At 37.2% G+C, this 19,649-nt stretch overlaps 1 protein-coding gene across 1 annotated transcript; it reads right to left on the bottom strand.

Moving 5' to 3' along the window:
• Window positions 1-238: 238 nt before the first annotated feature.
• LOC112500224 (WD repeat-containing protein 11-like) lies at window positions 239-19,649 on the bottom strand. The gene is made up of 20 exons (XM_025103604.1): window positions 18,622-19,649; window positions 17,268-17,766; window positions 16,101-16,188; window positions 15,794-15,975; window positions 15,423-15,559; window positions 13,621-13,687; window positions 12,155-12,287; window positions 9,680-9,794; window positions 8,467-8,542; window positions 8,193-8,375; window positions 7,356-7,516; window positions 7,063-7,165; window positions 3,947-4,151; window positions 3,565-3,851; window positions 3,275-3,396; window positions 1,948-2,092; window positions 1,772-1,864; window positions 1,073-1,146; window positions 895-948; window positions 239-728 (listed from the first exon to the last, which is right to left on the bottom strand). The coding sequence occupies exons 1-20, from the start codon at window positions 19,647-19,649 to the stop codon at window positions 434-436; spliced, it is 4,047 nt and encodes a 1,348-aa protein (XP_024959372.1). The 3' UTR covers window positions 239-433.

The raw sequence follows: 19,649 nt of genomic DNA on the forward strand, positions 1-19,649 counted from the left end.
ATATGGTATTTTTAATTGTAGAATAAGAGATTTTAAAGCAAAATGCATAAAGTAGTAATACTTAATGCATTACGAGTTGTTTTTTAAGACTTTGTGCATAAATGTATAAGTACTTTATACATTAAAAATTGTTTTTAAGACTTTTGATAAATTTGGTTTATAAGGTAGTATAGATTACAAAAACTATTACAACTGATTTTTGAAATCCTACAATCAATGTTTTCTACAACGAATTTCAAACAAATAAATGTGTATTATAAAGATTGTTATATTTATCAAGACAAGAAATAAGATGAAACCACAAAGTTGACAAAAATGGATTTTTCTTTTTCTGATATGTTTTCATTCAGACTCTACAACAATAACAACGGTGATTTGTGAGGTGAATCATACAGACAGTAATCACAAATACAACACTTTGAAGACAGACACTTCAGTCCAAAAACGGTTGAGAGTCCATGCAGAGGTGGACTAGTTTTTGTTGGAACTGTCCATACAACTCCCCAACCGCGATCACGTCTTCGTTTTCTGGGTTCAAAACAACCAGCTTTTCCTTCAGTGAAGAATAAGAATCCGAAACCGAATCCTCTAAGCTGCTTTTAATAAATTCAGCATGGATTTCCCGGCAGGCGATGATGAACATAGCAGCTGTATCGGGTTGCTGAGCCTCACGCAGTGCTGCCAGCGCATCTTGTAATGAACCCGCTGCTATGTACAAAACCAGTGCTCTGCATAAACAACACACAAATTCAAAACTTAAGAGAGAACAAAGAAAAGGAACCCTTTTGCTGGTCAAGAGGATCAAAGTGAACCGTGCGATGCACATAATTGCTCATAAAGCAACAAGACCGGCCACACGATGAAAATTGGTGGAATGAAATGATATAATGATACCTCCAGATGTTATGTTCAGCATGAAGAACATGTTCAGCCCATCTGTGTAATACCCTGCAAAACCCCAAAATGTAAGAGAATCAGCAGTATCTATTGGCTCTAAACTCTCTTCCTTGTGAAAATAAAAATCCTTCAAGAAAGTTGAAGATCTTAAATGGTCAAAAAGCAAGATGCAAACCGTGCATAATCGGTTCCTTTCAAATGCGTTGCTGCCAACGTTGCAGCATCTGTCCAGCACCCCGCATCTTGTAACTGATAAAACATAAATGCAGCTTAAATTAATTGATTAATTAATCATACATATGTATGTATCTATGGAGAAATGAACCTTACAAGCAAAAGCTATGCATCCAACAAAACTACTCTTATCACCTATATGTATGAATCTTTGATGCCAAATTTTACAGAATTTATTTAAAATTTTCTTTAAACGGCAACTCAACTCACACCTCCATGTATCCAGAGAGACTTGAACTCACAACCCTAAAGGGTTGGAGAGCTCACATGGTACCATTAAGCCATAGGCCTCTTGGTAACTGCCCAATTAAGATCTATCTACCAGGGTATATCACTATACTCTATGAAACCTGCAATTGCTTGTAGAGTTAAAAAAATTCATGTGAATTCGCAGAAAAACCAAATTATGTTACTCCCTCTTTCCCAAAAATCAAAATAAATGTCCAAAATAAAAACACTTTTTTAGAAATGTGTAATTATTACACTTCTTAATTAACAAAAAATGACAAATTTACCCTTAATAAGAGAGGGAGTAATGAATTTCTCCATCTCATAATTAAGGGTAGAATTGGAAAGTAGACACTTATTTTGGGACATAGGAAAGTATTAGACTAGTTGAATTTCTCGAGCAATAGAACACCTGTGAACAAGCTTCTTGATACCTCCCTACAGCACAGAGCAGATGAGTGCCAGACAATGACCTGTCAGTCCTCACCATATTTGCAGCAACCACCTACAAGAAAATTACAACTAATTGAATGCGGGAAAAAATGATATTTAAAAGTGGAAAGGCAATATAAAATGCATCCCTCTTACCTTTACTGCTAGTTCATTTAGGGATCTTGAAACTGCAGATGAAAGAGCAACGGCACGCAAAGCATTTGGATAGAAGTAAGGGCTCTCAGGAGGAGTAGAAAGCATTAAACTGACAGCAGCTTCCAAGTTACCAATTGACACAAGCCTGATTATTATGGACATCATATATATAATACACAAATCAGCTTATAATCATGATGACATCTAATACGACTGACTACTATGAATGAGCTTTACTTGCAACCTGAGCTGACCATGTTTAAGCTCAGCTAGGTAACTGAGTTGAGATTAAAGTCTTGTTAAATATGAACTCGATTATACTGAAATGAGCATTATCCCTTACACAACCAAGCTTGAGCCAGCTCAATTTGAGCAGCAGGTTTATATTTGCGGACTTAGCTGAACAACATTAAGCCTTACATGCTGGCTAGATTAAAGCATTCCAGACTGTTATGTTAGGGTGCGTTCCGTATCCAGACATGATAGAATAGTGCAGGACAAAACAACTGTTTAGCGTTTGATAAGCCAGAACTGGACAGGACGGAACAGATAAAATGACCAATTTACTCCTAATGAGTTGCTTATATAATTTATATGTTTTGATTGATTATATAATTTATTAAATTATAATAAAAAATATTTTTTATAACGAAGTATATCGTTTAGGAAGTTTTCGTCAAGACGATCCATATGACACCAAAATACAAAGTTTATGTAGTTTCCAAATTTTATTTTTGTACCTTCTCTAAATTACATAAATTAATCAAAATATAGAAACCGTATAAAAATAAATATTTTGAGGACAGTAAAGTAAAAGTTTAAAGAACATAAAATAAATAAATAAAATTTAAAAAATGAATTAAAATGTAAAGAGAAAGCCGTATTTGATGTTTTTGAAGAGAATTAAATTTTATTTTGAGGTTGTATTGGTAGAACATAAGTATGTTCCACCTTGTTCCATGGGGTGGGGGTGGAACACGCCTGTATCACTCTGTTCCTGTCTATTCCACGTAAAAGTCCTGCCAAACGTGGAATAGTGATCCATGTTCTGTTCTGTCTTGTGTACCAAGAGCACCCTTAAGGATTCGGATGTTCAATTTATATAATCACATGTGCAGCAGGAAAGCCTAGATGTTCATTTGACATGCATAAAGGACCCATTGGGTATAATTGTTCCATGTTGTTCATTGATCACTCATGTTCCTAAGATATAAACAATCGGATAAACTGACTATATTTAAAAAAACAGCACAAATTAAGCAGTATATAAAGCAGGTACTGGGGCCTGAAAACATGATGAATAGTATATTTATGGAATTACACTCACTCATGCACACGGTTCTGAATAGCCTCTTCGTCCTCTAATCTTTCATGCCAGGGAATACGCTCACTAGCATTTTCCCACAATTCTTCTTGCTCAAAAGCCATCAACCTAAGTTCACCATCACTCTGTTGAAAGAGTTGCCACCATTAACTTTGTATATTCTCTTCTCACCAAAATATTTCATATTTTTTGTATCTCCGTTTTCAAAGAAGTGCCTAATAAAATGCAATCTGATAGTTTGCGCTTCTGCCACTAAAATTCTACATCCAAAGTAAAAGAACCTAAAAGCTTACCACTGCATTCCTTTTCCGTGGCCCACTTTCTGATTTGCCTTTCGAAGATATCCTACTCAGTAAAGACACATCATCGATTTCTGAAGATGATGATTTTACTGGGGCCTTTTGCAGAGACTTGTTAGCCAAATTGTTCATTAGGTGCTTAAGTGCATGAGGCAACTGCAACCAAAAGTAAGCCTCCGAAGTTTCACCAAATATCGCAGCTGCAAAAGAGAATCTTGCAGCTGAACCTTTATTGAGTATCGTAGCATATTGTCGCACCCTCTCATCATCAAGTATGCAGCCTGATGTAACAAAATAATAATACAAAAGAAATTAAGGAAAATTTTCTCTTCAATATAAACCAGAATAAACTTCATCCTATATACCAAAATCTCACCTTCTCTCTGATAAGGCTCTAATACCTTAAGAAGCAATTCTGGGACAACAGAATCACCAATAATTGGTATATCAATTAGATAACTACGAAGATCTCCTACCGATGATGTAGTTCGTGATAACTGACTATGCTCCTTATTGATAATCGTACTCAATGTGTTAAACCATGAAGGCTTTACACCACATTGCAAGATCAGCCGCAGTGCCTGTCAACCAAAAATAAGAGGCTCGGTTCATTTCAAAGGATATTCCACTGTAATATTTAAACTTTGAACTGCTACAGAAACGAGCAAGTGTTTTGAGTTTTGTGAGAATATGTGGAACCCCCAGATCACTCTCCAAAAGAGCCCTTGAGGAGGAAGGGGAGGTTCCAACATATATACAGGAGAAATGATCCTAGTCTAGCTGATGTGGGACTCTAACACGTCCCCCCCAACAGAGGGTGGATGGACACAAACTGTCCCAGAGAGTTGAGTGGGGGCTAACCAGAGTGTCGGGTCCCTAGAGTGGCAGGCCATGGCTTTGATACCATGTTATTACTCAAATCTGGTAATGTTTGTCTTATTTCTTTCTAAAAGAGATTATAAAATACATAACATCAAGAAGCCTAAATGAGGAAATACTAACACTACTACAAGGAAAGGCAAACCATTATATTTAACAAGTTTAAGGATGCATCTGTCACTCGGAATATAGTGGTTTCCACATCTCAGCAGTACTGTACATCTAACACATTAGAATCATAAGTTAAGATAACAAGACAAATATACCTTAAATGATTAATGAAGTCAGGTAGACTCAAAGGATGTCAAAAAGGAAGTTTCAAACTGTTGTCGTAGGCACTTCACTTCAAAATAATCACAACGCAAAAACGAGGCCATATTTTTGTCAAGTACAGTGTTTCTTTTAATTTTTCCCCTTATTGGAAGCATGTTGGATGTTTACAAATGAAGACAGATGCAGTGGTTCAGAATGCCCAATCATTCATAAGGAAAATAAGCCATTAGCAAGAATCCTTCTATCCCATGTTAGTTTGGATAGGCAAAAACTCAAAGTAAGAGAAACTACCTAAGATGCAGCCCAAACGTGAACACAAAGAAGCAAACCTCCCATAATTCTGCAACTGAATGGTGTCCTTATTGTACTCCTATGTTCTAAAACCATTCGCGTTGTATACTCCATTTTGCTGCTTCCATAATGTCAAAGTTGACCAGCTTCTCCTAACGACATCTTATTGTTACATGTCTCCTTGTATAGCTGACCCATACAAAGATCTATGCTGGCAATGACAAAACCACCTAAAAAGATGTTGCCACAGATTCTCCTCTTACAGTGTGACCCCAACCTTCTCTCATATGTTATCATTTTAGTACAATAGTACTATCCCTCGTTATCAAGAAGCATGCATCTCGCACTCACATTTATACTACTAGAACATATTGATTTTTGTGTACCAACATTCTGCCTCTCACAAGTCCTGCCGTTCTAGAATGTATTAAAATAATTTATAGTTGATCCCAAAAATTATGTTAGGAGTCTTTTGTTTGTACTTCATTGTAATTGCAATGATATCAATGCAAGTGATTGGTAATGTTCTGCGCATTTTAAGCCATATGATGGTATGCAATTATTCTCATCATTATATCTATAACAAGAAAAAGTATCAAATCAGAAGTACTTCATTGAAACGCATACGGAGTATTAAACAAGAAAAATAAAATTAGCATTATGATTGGGGATCGACTCACATTCACCTAATTAGATGAAAGGAACGGTAGGTAGATTTTGTCGGAAATGAAAAAAATAAATGTCATCAAAACTTTAAAAGTGGGATTAATAATAAGAAGTAGTTGGTTTCTTGGAGACCTTTGTAACCATGATATCTAAGATGATAGAATCATTTTGTTGTATTAGTTTCAACTACAGTTCATGATTCTTTGATTATTTGGCTACTGAAAATTTACTCCTCATTTGTGAACTTCTGCAACATATCTTGAATCTTACAATTCTACCATTAGTCACTTCTGTTATGTCTACTTTCTTGTACTTTCTTCTATCTTTCATGATACTTACTTGTTTTAAGCTTTTTTCTCTTTTTCCATGCTGTACATACTTGTTCTACTTCTACTAAACTTTTGGTACATAACCAAGAATATCTCAGACACTTAATTTTTCAAAATCCTTTTTTGCATTTTTTTTTCAAAAGCCTGGGTCTTTCACAGAAACACCCTCTCTATCCCTTGGGATAGAGGTAAGGTTTACATACATCCTATCCCCCCAGGGCCTACTTTCGAGAAGAATATACTAGGTACGCTTGGTTTAATTTTATATAACAGATGAAACCATAGACGGTTTCACAACTCCAGATATGCTTTAATTAAAAGCAGAGGGAAATGTTAGAAATGTAGTGTTTTATATTTTTCTGTTGTTTGTTCTGTCTCGGCCCACAGGGGAATTTACATTATACTTTAATACACAAGTATGTTGACCCCCACATAACAGAGAATCATGTTCTACCCAGAAACAGATGCTGTCACCACCATCGGCAGCCCTGCTGCCTCTTGTCACCATCATTGATGGTGGCTGCTAGCAGCAACAGCAGCCCAGTTGCTGCTTTCTGTTTGCTGTTGCCAGCCTCATGACTCTCCCTGATGTGACATTTGTTATGCCAGGGGCAAGCAAGTCTAATTTCTGATCAAAAGGATCTGACATGAGCTTTACCACCCTTCCATATGGTGGCAGAGCTCAAAGGGTTGCCATTTCAAAATTAAGAACACGGTTCCAAGCATTTCATGATTGACAATAAAAAACTTCTGGCTTAAGGGTAGATCAGAGAGGTTGGCCATCTCTATTAGCTGTTTTAGTGTCAAAAAAAAAAAAAGAAGACAATGTTAAAGCACAAGACAGTGCACCAAAACTCCTCTGCTTTGCCCAGGGTTGAGGAGGAAAGTCTTTGCTTACAGACTTTTCCTTGGCCCTTTAGCCAGTAGGAGGTTTCTGTGATTCAAATCCATGACCTTTCAGTCAAAGAGGATCACATTATCAGATGCTCCAAGGCTTGCTCTAAAGAAAAAATAAGTAAAGTTTGCTTTAGAGAAGATTTGAAGTCAAAATTACCAAAGCATGTGCTGTGGGAAGTAATATAGGAGAGCATAAAGGCATTGGTCGAAATCGCTCCTTCATAAATCCAGACTGGGATCCATAACCAACTCTTTTGTCACTGCATGGAAAGATGGTAGATTCTAATGAGCATAAATAATGGCAGGTTGTGAAACTCGACAATCACCCATTAGATGCTTGCTATCAATGCAAGTATTTTAATTTCATGGTAAGAGAACTTGCAAGCCTAAGCACAGTGACAGGAAATTGAATGAAGTTGTTCAGCAAGCTCAATAAGTTATCACACATACACGTTAACTTCAACAAGTCGAAAGCTACTATCCGCTCCAGTAATACACAATACCAATGGATCATTTATATCAGTTCGCACAGGCAACCAATCGAGTTCCAGCACAAGAGTACCAGGAAATTGTGGCTGTAGTAGGGAGTTCGCTAATGGATCTGGTGAATCCTGCAAAAGAGAAGACTTCAAAATTCAATCTTTTTTCTAGGTTTATGTTTTTACCTTTTTCTTCTTCTTTTTCCCCTTTTGGTGGGCTGGAAGAAGATGCCAAAACCCAGAACAGCATGTTCAAAAGGTTCAAGCAGTTGAGTAAAATGTATGCCAATCCCAAGGGGTTGGCCTAGTGGAAATTCACTGGAACTTGGTGCCTCATGAAGCTTCAGGTCTCAGGTTTGAATCCGGTTAGGTTCTATCAACACCTTAGGGGACACGCCTACTAGCCAGAATACCTAATATTTGTTTGAGCCATGTGAATTGAACACCTTTCACAAAGGCCATGGTCAAGTTGGGTCAGAGGTGCCAGATACCACAGTTATAAAAAAATATACGATGCAGAGATGAAATATGGAACTTGTATATCCTAGCTTGTGAAGAATTTCAAAGTTGGTCCAGATTTGTCATAAAATGAACAATATGTTGGCAACAAATACTACAGGTTCATGGAAAAGGTTGCCTTCAATTTCGATCCTGAACTGAAGCTTATTTAGCTTTGTAGACCGTCTAATCTATACACATTCGATGTTGCACCTCCCTGTTTACTAGCTTGCTTCAGGGAAATATATGATCATTTTCTGATCAATACCAAGAAAGAAAAGAGTCAAGTCATGCTACTTCTCTCACTTACAAGATCAAATACAGAAAATGTATTGTCATTAAACAATACAGCAATACGTCCACGGCTACGATCTCCAGGAACAACAGGTGAGAATTTGATTCTCCGAATGCCTTCCCGGTGAGTGTTGAAAGAGGAAGATTGTCCAGTTGTAACATCCCACCACCGTATATTCCCAGACCTGTCCCCCATGACCTGACATATAAATCAGTCACTGTAAAGTTCATGAGAAAAAAAGCCCAACCACACCTTCCATAAAGAAGGGGAAAGATAATAAGATACTAACCACATGAGGCAAACGATAGGCCATAGCTCTAACTGGTCCATCAGAAGAAACAAGTGAAGAAGTAGGCCACTTTGGTCTGCACAGTAATAAATACATCTCATGAACCTATACCACCTCAGTTTCATAACAGATAATAATAGCATGCCGATTATGTTAACATAGATAATTTTCCAAGCACATCAACTAAAAAAATTGAGAACATCCCCTATTTTCTGGAACAAACTAAACTACACGTAAATGAAAAAAAGAAACTAAAAGAAATAACCCATCAAACATCAATTTGGTTTCAGATGAAAAAGAAATATGCTGTCTAATCCATGATTCCAATGAATCAAGTAGCATGACTAAAATCAAGTAAAGTCATATCACAAAAAACTAGTATATGATGGAGTTGATGAAGCTTAAAGTAAACTTTACCATGTTTTAAAACGCCAACGGTAATAGTCAATCTGACTTGGCTGGAGAACAGTGTACTTAGGGTTAATTTATGTCTAAAACTGAAAAGTTATATCAAGTACATAAGGTTGAGAATCCAGTATGTCCATTGGTTTATGAAACAAAAATAGTGTGTAGTTAGAGGTACAAGATGCAAACAGACAGAAAGATCTATGGAGTATGGAGAGTCCTCAAAACACTCACGTACTTTATAATTGATCCGTTTGAAGAGAGTGGAAATGCAATGCATGTAGCCTAAAACCCATATTATATATATTGATTATCATGTTAATCAATTTTTGTCTTAAACTCTTACTTAACCTCAGTAGTACCCTAAGACTACTGAGGTAACCAGATCTCAATTTTTCAGATAAACCAAGAAGTTGAGCTACATATAATATGAAAGGCCAATATGTTTTCAAACCCAAACCCACCTCTTTTCTCAAGCACTAAAATGTGTTCATAATTTAGGTGCAGAAGTGAAGTATCTACCAGCAAGATAATAAATGCAACAATTTTGCATGTGAAACAAAGCAGCTTTCTCTTCTCATAACACAACAGACAAGGTTCTTGGGGATAGTGGCCTTGACCTGTCATAAGCTCATACAGTCATACCCAACGTTGACCTCACTAGGGTATCTTAAATAACTTGAAAAGTTTGGACAGTAAGAGTCATCAGGATCAAATTTATTGTTAAACACCAGGAAATCACAAAAGAAATTCAAGATGGCACAAGATAAAAAATGTGCTGTTTCGTAAATTGTATAAAGAATGATACTTGAAGTCTCGGATCCTCCGCCCCTGAACTTCAAACACCCCAAGCGCGCCATTTACCAGTGCAAATGCAAAACTCTCTGAAAACTCTTCTTGAGCTCCATCTGAACTCACTGCTTCTGCATTAGAAGTTACTTTTGAGCATTGAAACTTTATTACATCCAGAGAATCTAGGGATGAAATCATCAAGAATAATAGCAGCAGCATTAGCAACAACTATAAAATCTCACTAGTTAAAAGCTAAAATGGCTTATAGTTTGGTAGCCCACATGAAAATTATCATTTTGATTAGACTATAATACTAAATTGAAGGTTTAAGAAATTTTAGGGCCTAAAAGTGAGACATGACTCAATCACTGAGTCTCAGGTTAAATAAAATTCATTAAGATGATTAAGTACTAATTACTGAATATGCATTGCTTAAATAACTATTTATATGGCCAAAATAAAATTTTCTGAACATGAAGGGAGTCTTAGTTTTGATCAACTGGTAAGCTTGGTATACAATCGTGGCCGCCGAACACAAAGGCAAGGGTAGGAACAGCATACATGTGGGTATTTCCCACTTCAATTCTTGGCCACATCTTCACACTCACACTCACATTCACATATATAACACTGCCCTAGCACTATATCTTGAGGCCCTAAGTTTGACATTGTATAGTTACAAGTGAATTCAACCATAATTGAGAACTTGAGATTGAGCCATGATCCATAAACCATGTGGGAAGTGTACAATGTTAAATGGGCATGATACTGCTGCCCTAAGAAGTGAAAATGCCATTTACCTCTAAAACTGAAAATTTTACTTCTAAGGGTATACCATTTTATTCATTTAAAATCAATCAAAAGGAGTTGGGCTTCAAAATTTTCACCATAACCTACCAACCACAAAACTGGGAAACAGCAGTGTCATACCCCTTGTCTTAACCTCTGTATCAAATGTTTCAAGTGCATTTTAGGGTGTGGCGGGGTGCACAGGGTGAGCCTTTGATCATATCCCTGAATCGTCAACCATGAATATCGCGGATGCAGGTCGGGGACACAGAAATTCTAGTTTTCGTCTTTAAAAAACGAAAAGATGTAAATTCAGAACCAATATATCTAGAAAACGTAAAACAGAACTTGTGTTGTGGCCATGACTGAAATAAAGAAAGAGGTGATGTATGTGACTGTTATGTGTACATTAAAGTATAAAAAAAAACAGGGCAATGCTTGAGCAATAAAACTGTATTTGGAAGTGAATCCATCTTTCTCATGTTATATAACTGTATAAGCATACAACATATAATGTCTGAGGAGAACCAATTTGATGTGTGTTCATGCGAGGTATTATATCAAATTTGTGGCAAGTACAAGTATCCTCTTGTGACGTAAGCATTTATTTTCAAGTCTTATCATTTTTCTTGAAGCATCCATATGCTTTACTTATCAAACTTATTATGTTGCTTCCTTACTCAAATGTTGTTCGTTTGTTGATTAATTGAAGAATCGCCTTATATTCCCATTTTGTTGCTTTTGTGGACTTTGCTCAATCATCGTTCTACCAATGGTCCTAGTATTTCTGATGATTCTTCTCTACAGGAGTCATTAATGTTCTTTAAGGCTTATTCATTTTCTGGAATTCCTGGTCTAATCAAGTAACTCGTTTGATCTTGAAGTTTATCTTGTGATTATTGAGTGAGCATTTGACGTGAACCTATGCATTGTGAAGCATGGAGAAAACCTTTCGACTTTGTGGTTTCCTTTCATGAACCTTCTTTCAATTTCCTCATGAAGTATATATCATCCTTTGATGAACATTTATCTTGGATGTCCTTTCTTCGGGGGTTAATGTTTCGGTTTTATGAATATTATTTGACAGTTATGATTGAAGTTCTTGGTATTTGATAGTTAAAAGTCAGATAGTGACCATTATAATATCTAAAACATAGTCTTCTAGGAAGTTTTTATAACCACTTGACAGTAAGTTGCTTTATTTTTAAGTAATGTCACTTAACCATATTCCTTTGGTGTCTACTTGTATTTACTAGGCGTATATGGTCAGGTTATAATTCTTACTCCATCCACATTATGTCAAAGTATCTAAGTGGTGTTGGTAGCTAAAGGATCAGGATCAAAGAAAGATTAAGAAAAGGGGGAAGCATCGATGCTGAGATCATTTAATTATATCTGTAGGGAGTTAACATTATGTCATTTTTTGGTTACACAATCTGAAGGCTTAGAAATTTTTGTTGGTTAAATGCAATGGCAAAATTTGATCTAGTGATGTTCATAGCCTAATGAGCCAACATGTGTTTGGATTAGTGTTTGATTACTATTTGCAACATATACCACTTTCTTACACCTTTCTACAGATGATGCATAACCATGACAACCTTGTCGATAATCTTCTGACATGGACCCAGTTGATGGGGATAAAGAATACTGTGAGTGAGGAGTTTCATGGTAATGATAATGACAATGCTAGTAAACTCACTAGAGTCTGTCTGGGATGCCATCCCATCAGGTGGCACAGAAGCGTCGGATTGCTTAGATGCTCCACTTTGCGGCCGTGGAACGGTAGGAAGAGTCCACTCCAATACTGTAAATGGAAGAGCTAAAGACCTAAGCTGCAAAAAGGAAAACATCACGACTGATGTACAAGAGCTACTCAAGCTCCAGCAAACAATATCCTGAAGTGATTCATTGGCAGAAAGTAAGCAAATGAGTCAAAATTTCAGCACTCATAGATATCTACATGAATGGCAATAATGATATATATATATATATATATATATATATATATATATATATCATGAAATCATAATCTAGATAAAGTTTCATTTTAAGGCATTAAAAAACTACCATAGTGAATTTGATGAGTTTGTATATAGAATCCTATCTTCCAGCAGAGAACAAAGATGCCGAAAATGAAATCATGAATAGAAGTGTGACAGAAATGGTTAGCTATGGAATTTATTACCACCGAGTAAAAGAAGATTTATCAGCATAGTAACTATGAAGTCTCTTTGGAACACTAAATGACATCATGCCCGTAACATGTAACTACAAAAATAAGAATAGAATTATAACAAAAATGATTACTTTATACTTTATATTGCGAAGTTAAAGGGTAAGGAATTATTGCCACAAAGCAAATGTATAGAGTATGTGCATACACCATAAACAAAATATCAAAGACACATATGCTTATTTGTCATTACGCCAAGAAAAAACTGATTCATGGTGTAAGATAAGTAGAGATGCTTCCACTATCTTCATTTAATGGGCAAGTATTTTATAGAGCAATAAATACATAATTCATATGAAGGAAGGAAGTGGAACTCGGCTGAGTTCTAAAGGAAAGATGGAAATGTTATGGCAATTCATTGAAAATGTCATTTCGTAAAACTACAAGGAGGCAGACCAGAAAGAAGGTGAAGTATAAATACATGGAGAAGAGAGGAATTGGTCCCTTGAATATCTTTAATTTGTAGACTTGATATAACAAGATAAACCAAGAGACAACTCAATAATGCTAATTTATTGAGTGTATCATCTAAATGTGAAGAAACAAATTTTCTTGAAAACTGGACCAAAATGTAAATGGAATATCGAACATTCAAAGAATTTCTACTAGGGACCCTTTCTTAACTCTACTGGAATTTACCAACTTTTTTTGTTCTAGTCGCTAGCTAAGCACTCGCTTGATGTGGAACTGAAGAAAAATATTCAAAAATATTATTCAGCTAGCAGCTTTTTCACTGTGCAAGGGACGCTAGCAGAGAAGAACACGTAAGTCTGCAAACACAGTCCAAGCTGCTCATCTGCCACTTATGGTTCAAGTTATTATGAATTATAGAATTCCACAACGACCAACGACCCCCAATGATCCCTATGGGAATGTACTTGCTAAAAGAACTACATAGAATGATGGAAAAAGAAACAAGTCATCTGATTTACCATGATTGGAGTTTTTGTCATCGCCCAAACCTCCACAGGTGCATCACGAAACAATATCAAAAGATACCTGCAAAAAGCATCAATAATGTATCAGTACAAGTTTCCACAACAATGCAGTTATTAACTCTGAAAACCACTTTCATATATCATGTTTAGCAATGAAACTTATAGAAGGTCATCTTAGTATGGTAAATGGTAATTTAAAGGTTCTATAGGCCAAGCACAGTGCTCAAGAAAACTATATGAAATGATCTTTGATATAACAGTGTGAAGAGAGATTGATGTGAAAACGTCCAAACATACAAACTGTTCCATACCTTCAAGGCTTCAAGTCTAATTGGTTGGTTATAAACCCAAAGTCGTCAATATGAATTTTCTAGTACCTATCAAAGTTATGTTTTCTGTTTTAAAATTTTGTTTGTGTGCAATGTGTGGTATTCTTTTGTGTTATCCTCATTCTTAATGCAGGGGCACAAACTGACAAGTTGTATCTGTTGACATGGTGCAGCTTTAAGAACTGAAATATCAGTATGTGTAAGTGTACAGTTAGAAAAGGTATTTGAAAGTCACCTCGCTTGAAATAAAATAAATCAAATTCATATGACCATAACCTGGTACGATGAATAATGCATCAACACTTTAGATGTCATGACCGGATGCTCTCAGCAGGAAACATGTGCTTGGGAGCTAGCATGTGATTTACACCGACACTGTCCCCTCTAACATACTGTTCCATTGCCATACTTCTCTTCCAGATCAATATTTAATTCAACAGTAATCTGATTATTGCATTTCTAGACATGTATGATTCATGGTTACATGGTACAGGAGTCTTACCGTGCAGGCGTCAAGCCATATAAGCTGCCAACAAAAGACTGCTTGTTTTCCTACCAGAATGGTTGATAAAGTCAATGAGAAGTTGAGAACAGTCCTCAGGTGTACTTGTTCTTCAGCTAGTCTCATATCATCTAATTCAAGTTCTCTTTCAATATCCATATGTGGCTTTCACCCCCCCCCCCCCCCCCCCCCCCCCGTCCCCCCAATATCTATATAGTAGAAAGGCATAGCCTCACTGAGTCCAGGACTGCAACTCTCATTCTAGATAGTTACAGTTGTCACTTCTAGGTAGCATCAACAGATTTTAAAAAGACTGAATGATAAAAAACTAACCTTTAGATAGTGTCCATAAATCTCATAATAGGTCCCTAAAGATTCATACTGAGTTTCTATGGGAGGCCTGCTATGCCAAAAGCGAGAGAAACCTCATCTCTTTCTTTCCTCTTTATGTCCCCATACGACCTGATCAAACTAATCAAGGACGGGAAAAACATGACCTTTAGAAAAAGAGAAATCTTGGTTTATTCTAGGCTCCTAGCACGAGCATCTAATTACTGGTACGTGTACACAAGCTCATGGATCAACCTCCCTCCCCAAAAAAACCATCCTAAACATCAAGTTCAACAGATCATACAAATCCATGAACTATACTCGGTGACTGGGTCAAGAACAGAAAACCTGGAAAGCCGAACCACATTACTTATCAGAACAAATATGTATTTGTTTTGAGTGAGTGAAAAGTAGATGCAGGACTATTTATTAATAATTCAAGTATTTTCAATTGCAAATGTTCTGCAGAGAAAATCTAACGTTGACAGGGAAGAAGAAATATCATCTAGATGTTCTGGAAATACAGCTAGATTAGTGATTATCCTGTAGTAACAGAAAGTGAAGTTTGTAGTTGTCATGCTGCATACTGAAAATGCATAGAAAAAATAACAAATTAGTCCAGTTTCAAGAACAACCTTCCAGAAGATGAAGCCCGTAGAGCTCTTATGGGTGTACGCTCTGGCTTTTGTAAGACCCTAAATGTCCGATTAAGTCCTGTCCGAAGGCAGGTCACAACAAGCCTATTTGTATAGCCACCAGTCTTCTCATTTCCCTGAGCTCACAAAGTGATAGTTGTATGTCATATTTCATTGAGAACACCATTGAATGGGGTAGTGTTAGATGCATGTTAGCTTTAAGCAAGCATAAAGGCAAAAAATATAGTGTATGAAGTATGAACCAGGCTCTCAGAATACTGCAAAAATATATACAGAAAAAAGGACATCCGAGAAATTAGAAAAGTGAAGAATGAATATCAATTGATCAGCACATATTTTGTGTTCTATACCTGACTGTATGAGAATGAGACAAGCCTTGTATTTCCCAACCACCTTAATCCTCGTACAACACTATCATGAATAGCAAAACTTGCAGCAACAGCATTTGCAGAAACATCAACAATATCAACTGAGCCACTCTGAGTTCCCAAAGCAACCAGTGGAACAGCTACAGCAGGCTGGTTTCCCCCTCCTTCACATGTTATATATATATCAGTAACTGGTTGATGAATCCAATATTTAACATCAACGTAACAAGAACTCTGATATTTGCTTTCAAAGAAATATATACATACAATCACAGAAAACAGAACTCACGTGCCAAAGTAGCAGTTAAAGAAGGGGATGGTACAGCCAACATGGTCACCGATGAAGAAAGAAGATGCAGTTGGCCAACCAGGCTGATCTGCATAAAGAATTTTTTCAGTAACAATGCATAAATAACAAAAGTCAACATTGTCGAAGAACAACAATAATAGCAAGAAATGATTTTTCTCGTCACATTTTCTATGATGGTTGAAGACTATTCTAGTATATACCTGCAACCGGAAATAAACTTGAGAATGGATAGTCCAGAACACCATCATAATGATGCAAACAGCTTTCACAAAACCAAACCAAACCAAACCAAACCAAATGGACCCAGCATATCCCACTTGAAAGTACGGTTGGGGTGGGATGTACGCAGAACTTTCCTCTACTACAAAGAGTAGAGAGGTTATTACCATGCAAACCCCCAGCTAGATGCAAACATCTTTTACCTAGGTTCTAAATTCAATGATTTTATTGTATTTCTACCTCTAAGAATTATATTAACCCGATTGGCATCCCCCTCTTGAAGATTTATATGCACAACGTATCATACCCCTCAGACACGGCGGAGACTTCACAAACAAATAATTGGTATATAGAACCATAATTTTTGTAATATCAACCTCAATTTTTCCATCTGCTTAAGAAGTTATATCGATGATATTTAAGTGATAGTAGAGAAAGGACTGTTATATAACTCAACCATAAACAATACTCTGTAAAGAAAGAAGTCCCATTATGATGAACAACAAGCTATGTGCTTCAAGTCAAATAACAGGCTATGAGGCTAACATGAAATTCCCAAGTACCGATAAGTGAACATAATGAGGCACCATGAACTCACGCAAACCAAACTTGATCCGTAGCAGAGAAACTCCAAATTGATTGTGACTATTATCCAAGTTTCTTGTTTTTAATAAAAAAATAGCTTTGAATTGAAATGTATAATCTCCTTTTGTATTGGCATGCCAGTTTTCAGTACTGATGCTGTATACACAGGAACGCTAATACACTACCACCATTATGATATTGGCACAGACAAATGGGAAGGGAGAAATTCATTTATGACATTTGTACTGTAATAACCTCCTTGAATTGTAATATTGAGCTTATACTAAGAGACAGCAATAGAATTTATGCAACATGGTTCTAGAAAAAGTTTTAAGGATCAACCTTCAGTGCCAGCTCATCCGTGCTTCTTATGGAGACTGATGGATTACCCTTCCTAATATTCTCCTTATCTATTTGTTTAACCACATCCTTCACAGAGTCAAAGGAAGATTGCGCCCCTTCATCAGCATTTGTATCTAAAACTGGGTCTTTACTGATTTCTGCCACAACGCCAACATTTGATGTATCTTTCTTATTCTCTGTTAGGCCTTCAGCAGTCAGAAGCCAATTCCATATTTTTCCATCATCAGAAATGGATAGCAAATGTGTTCTAGAAATGACATGGGATTCATCACAAAAATCGAAGGGATTGTCAAAATCCATATCAAATTCCATGTCTGATGATGAAGCATGATGCCCATCATTAAGATGCTTGCGAACATTTTGGAGGGTGGAATCTGATTGAGAGATGACAACCGCAAGAACTGAGGGTGAAGGGACAGGTGTGCCAAGTGAGGGCATCAATTCTTCCATCATGCACATCACGTGTACCTGCTCTCCTCTGCGGTGATATGCAAATAAGTATATCCCCTCACATCCAGTAAAACACTTGTATATAACTATATGCGTACATAAGCAATTACAAAATACTAACATATTATAGTTGACGACAAAAATTGTTTAGTCAATGAGAGGTGCAAAGAATCCAAATGCAAAATCTAGCTTATCTGAAGTAGTCATCTTCATTGGTAACCATATTAAACAAAATCACTTCTTTAACTTCAAAATAGTGCAGTAGAGTTTCAGCATGTTTATTCCACAACAGAATCAAATAAACCAGATGTTGAAACAATTCTCTCATGCCGCTCAAATCAACCAATGTTTTAGCTTCAGACCATTAATTACCGAATTGATCTCTTCCTACTTCTAGCATACTTTCAAATAAATTGTGTTGCATATTCCTCACCCCTGCCACTACCCCTACCCCTACCCAACCAAACCAAAACACCGGAAATAAGAAAAAGACATAGTATATTATCAATAAAAGGGTTTTTTAGGTTTCATACATGAAACTGCCACGACTAATATCTATGTTTGATAAGAAGCAAAATAATCCAACATTGGTAACAAATGCCCTCCAAATATCTGGCAGGAACCTCAGATTTGGAGAAATTTCAGATCAACAAATCAATATCACCCCGAATTTGATTGAAAATTAAGTAATTATGGGCATATCAAAATCAAAATGCAAAAGGGAAACATATAGCTGATACCAAAGTGCGTGTATAACAAAATGACTACGTATCACAACTGAAAAGAGAAACCTATAGCTGATACCAAAGTATGTGTATAACTAAATGCCGGAAATAAGCAGTCATATATAAGATAGTGTTTCAGGTAAGGCAAGATAACTTACTCCTTCCGCCTCCATGCTGTAAGCCGTCCATCAAAATGAGCACAGTAAACCATCTCCAGGCTCGGGTCAGGCAAGACATCGAGAAACTTTCCACATCCCCTCGGTAATGAGGCACGGGATAGAGCCGTTTGATATTGCATATCGAACACAATCAATTCCCTAGGAAAAGTCACATACAAAATGTGCCTCCAATGTGGCGAAAACGCGATTTTCACTGTGTAAGTAGGAAACAGCGCCATCGCCGGGGAGTTGTTCATTGTACCGGAAGCACTAGCGCCGGCAGCTGCGTCTCTTTCCAGCTTATTCAATTCGGAGACATCGGTAGGAATTTGAAGTTCTTTCAATACAATGTCGGATTCGGAATTGTCGCCGTGGACTTTAATTGCCAGAAGGAAGCCTCTTAGACCTACGACACAGAAATGGCGGGAATCAAAGGGATCACGTTTAATGCACGAGAACGTTTCCGGAGCGGCGTCGTATTTGAAGAAGCACCGTCCGGTGGATGTCTCGAAAAGAGAAAGGAGTGAGGATCCGGTTATGGCAGCAATGATCCACGAATCGGGTCTGGCTTGGATCCAGCAGAGGTCTTGAATACCTAATTTAGTGTTCGTATCGGTTTGCAGAAAAAGTGGAGCAGATGATTTGACGCGTGGATCAAGGAGGCAAATACGGCCTTGGCGGTCACCGGCGGCCAAGAGTAGGTGGGAGTGAGAAGACGTAGGATCATGTGAGAGGAGATCGAGGCGGAGCGGAGTAGGGCACCAACGGACGGCGGTAACAAAGGGCGACAGTAAGGAGGAAGATGAAGAAGTGGTGGTAGAATTTCCGGCACCGACGGATGGAGGAGGAATCGGGAGGACCGTTACAAGCTGCATAGAGCGTGAGTCGACTATAGCGACACTGCTGCCGGCGGCGTAGGCAAGAAGTCCGGTAGAACGGAGGTCGGCAGAACCGCCGTTGTTGCGGGACGGTGGTCCTGGTAGCATATAGTCCCATGAGTCTTGTGGTGGCCGTTGCATCGACGACAT

This window comes from Cynara cardunculus, assembly GCF_001531365.2.
Source record: "Cynara cardunculus var. scolymus isolate 2C chromosome LG 17, CcrdV1, whole genome shotgun sequence".
In the NCBI taxonomy this organism is placed as follows: Eukaryota; Viridiplantae; Streptophyta; class Magnoliopsida; order Asterales; family Asteraceae; genus Cynara; species Cynara cardunculus.

Bases quoted from the DNA above. Each gene is read 5' to 3' on its own strand.
- LOC112500224 (XM_025103604.1), bottom strand. From the start codon at position 19,649: ATGTCGTCGATGCAACGGCCACCACAAGACTCATGGGACTATATGCTA. The intron at 9,795-12,154 runs GTGAGTTTACTA...CTTCTAATGCAG, and splicing joins GGCATCCCAGACAGACTCTA to AAGCAGTGAGTTCAGATGGA. The intron at 2,093-3,274 runs GTGAGTGTAATT...CATAATAATCAG, and splicing joins ATTCAGAACCGTGTGCATGA to GCTTGTGTCAATTGGTAACT.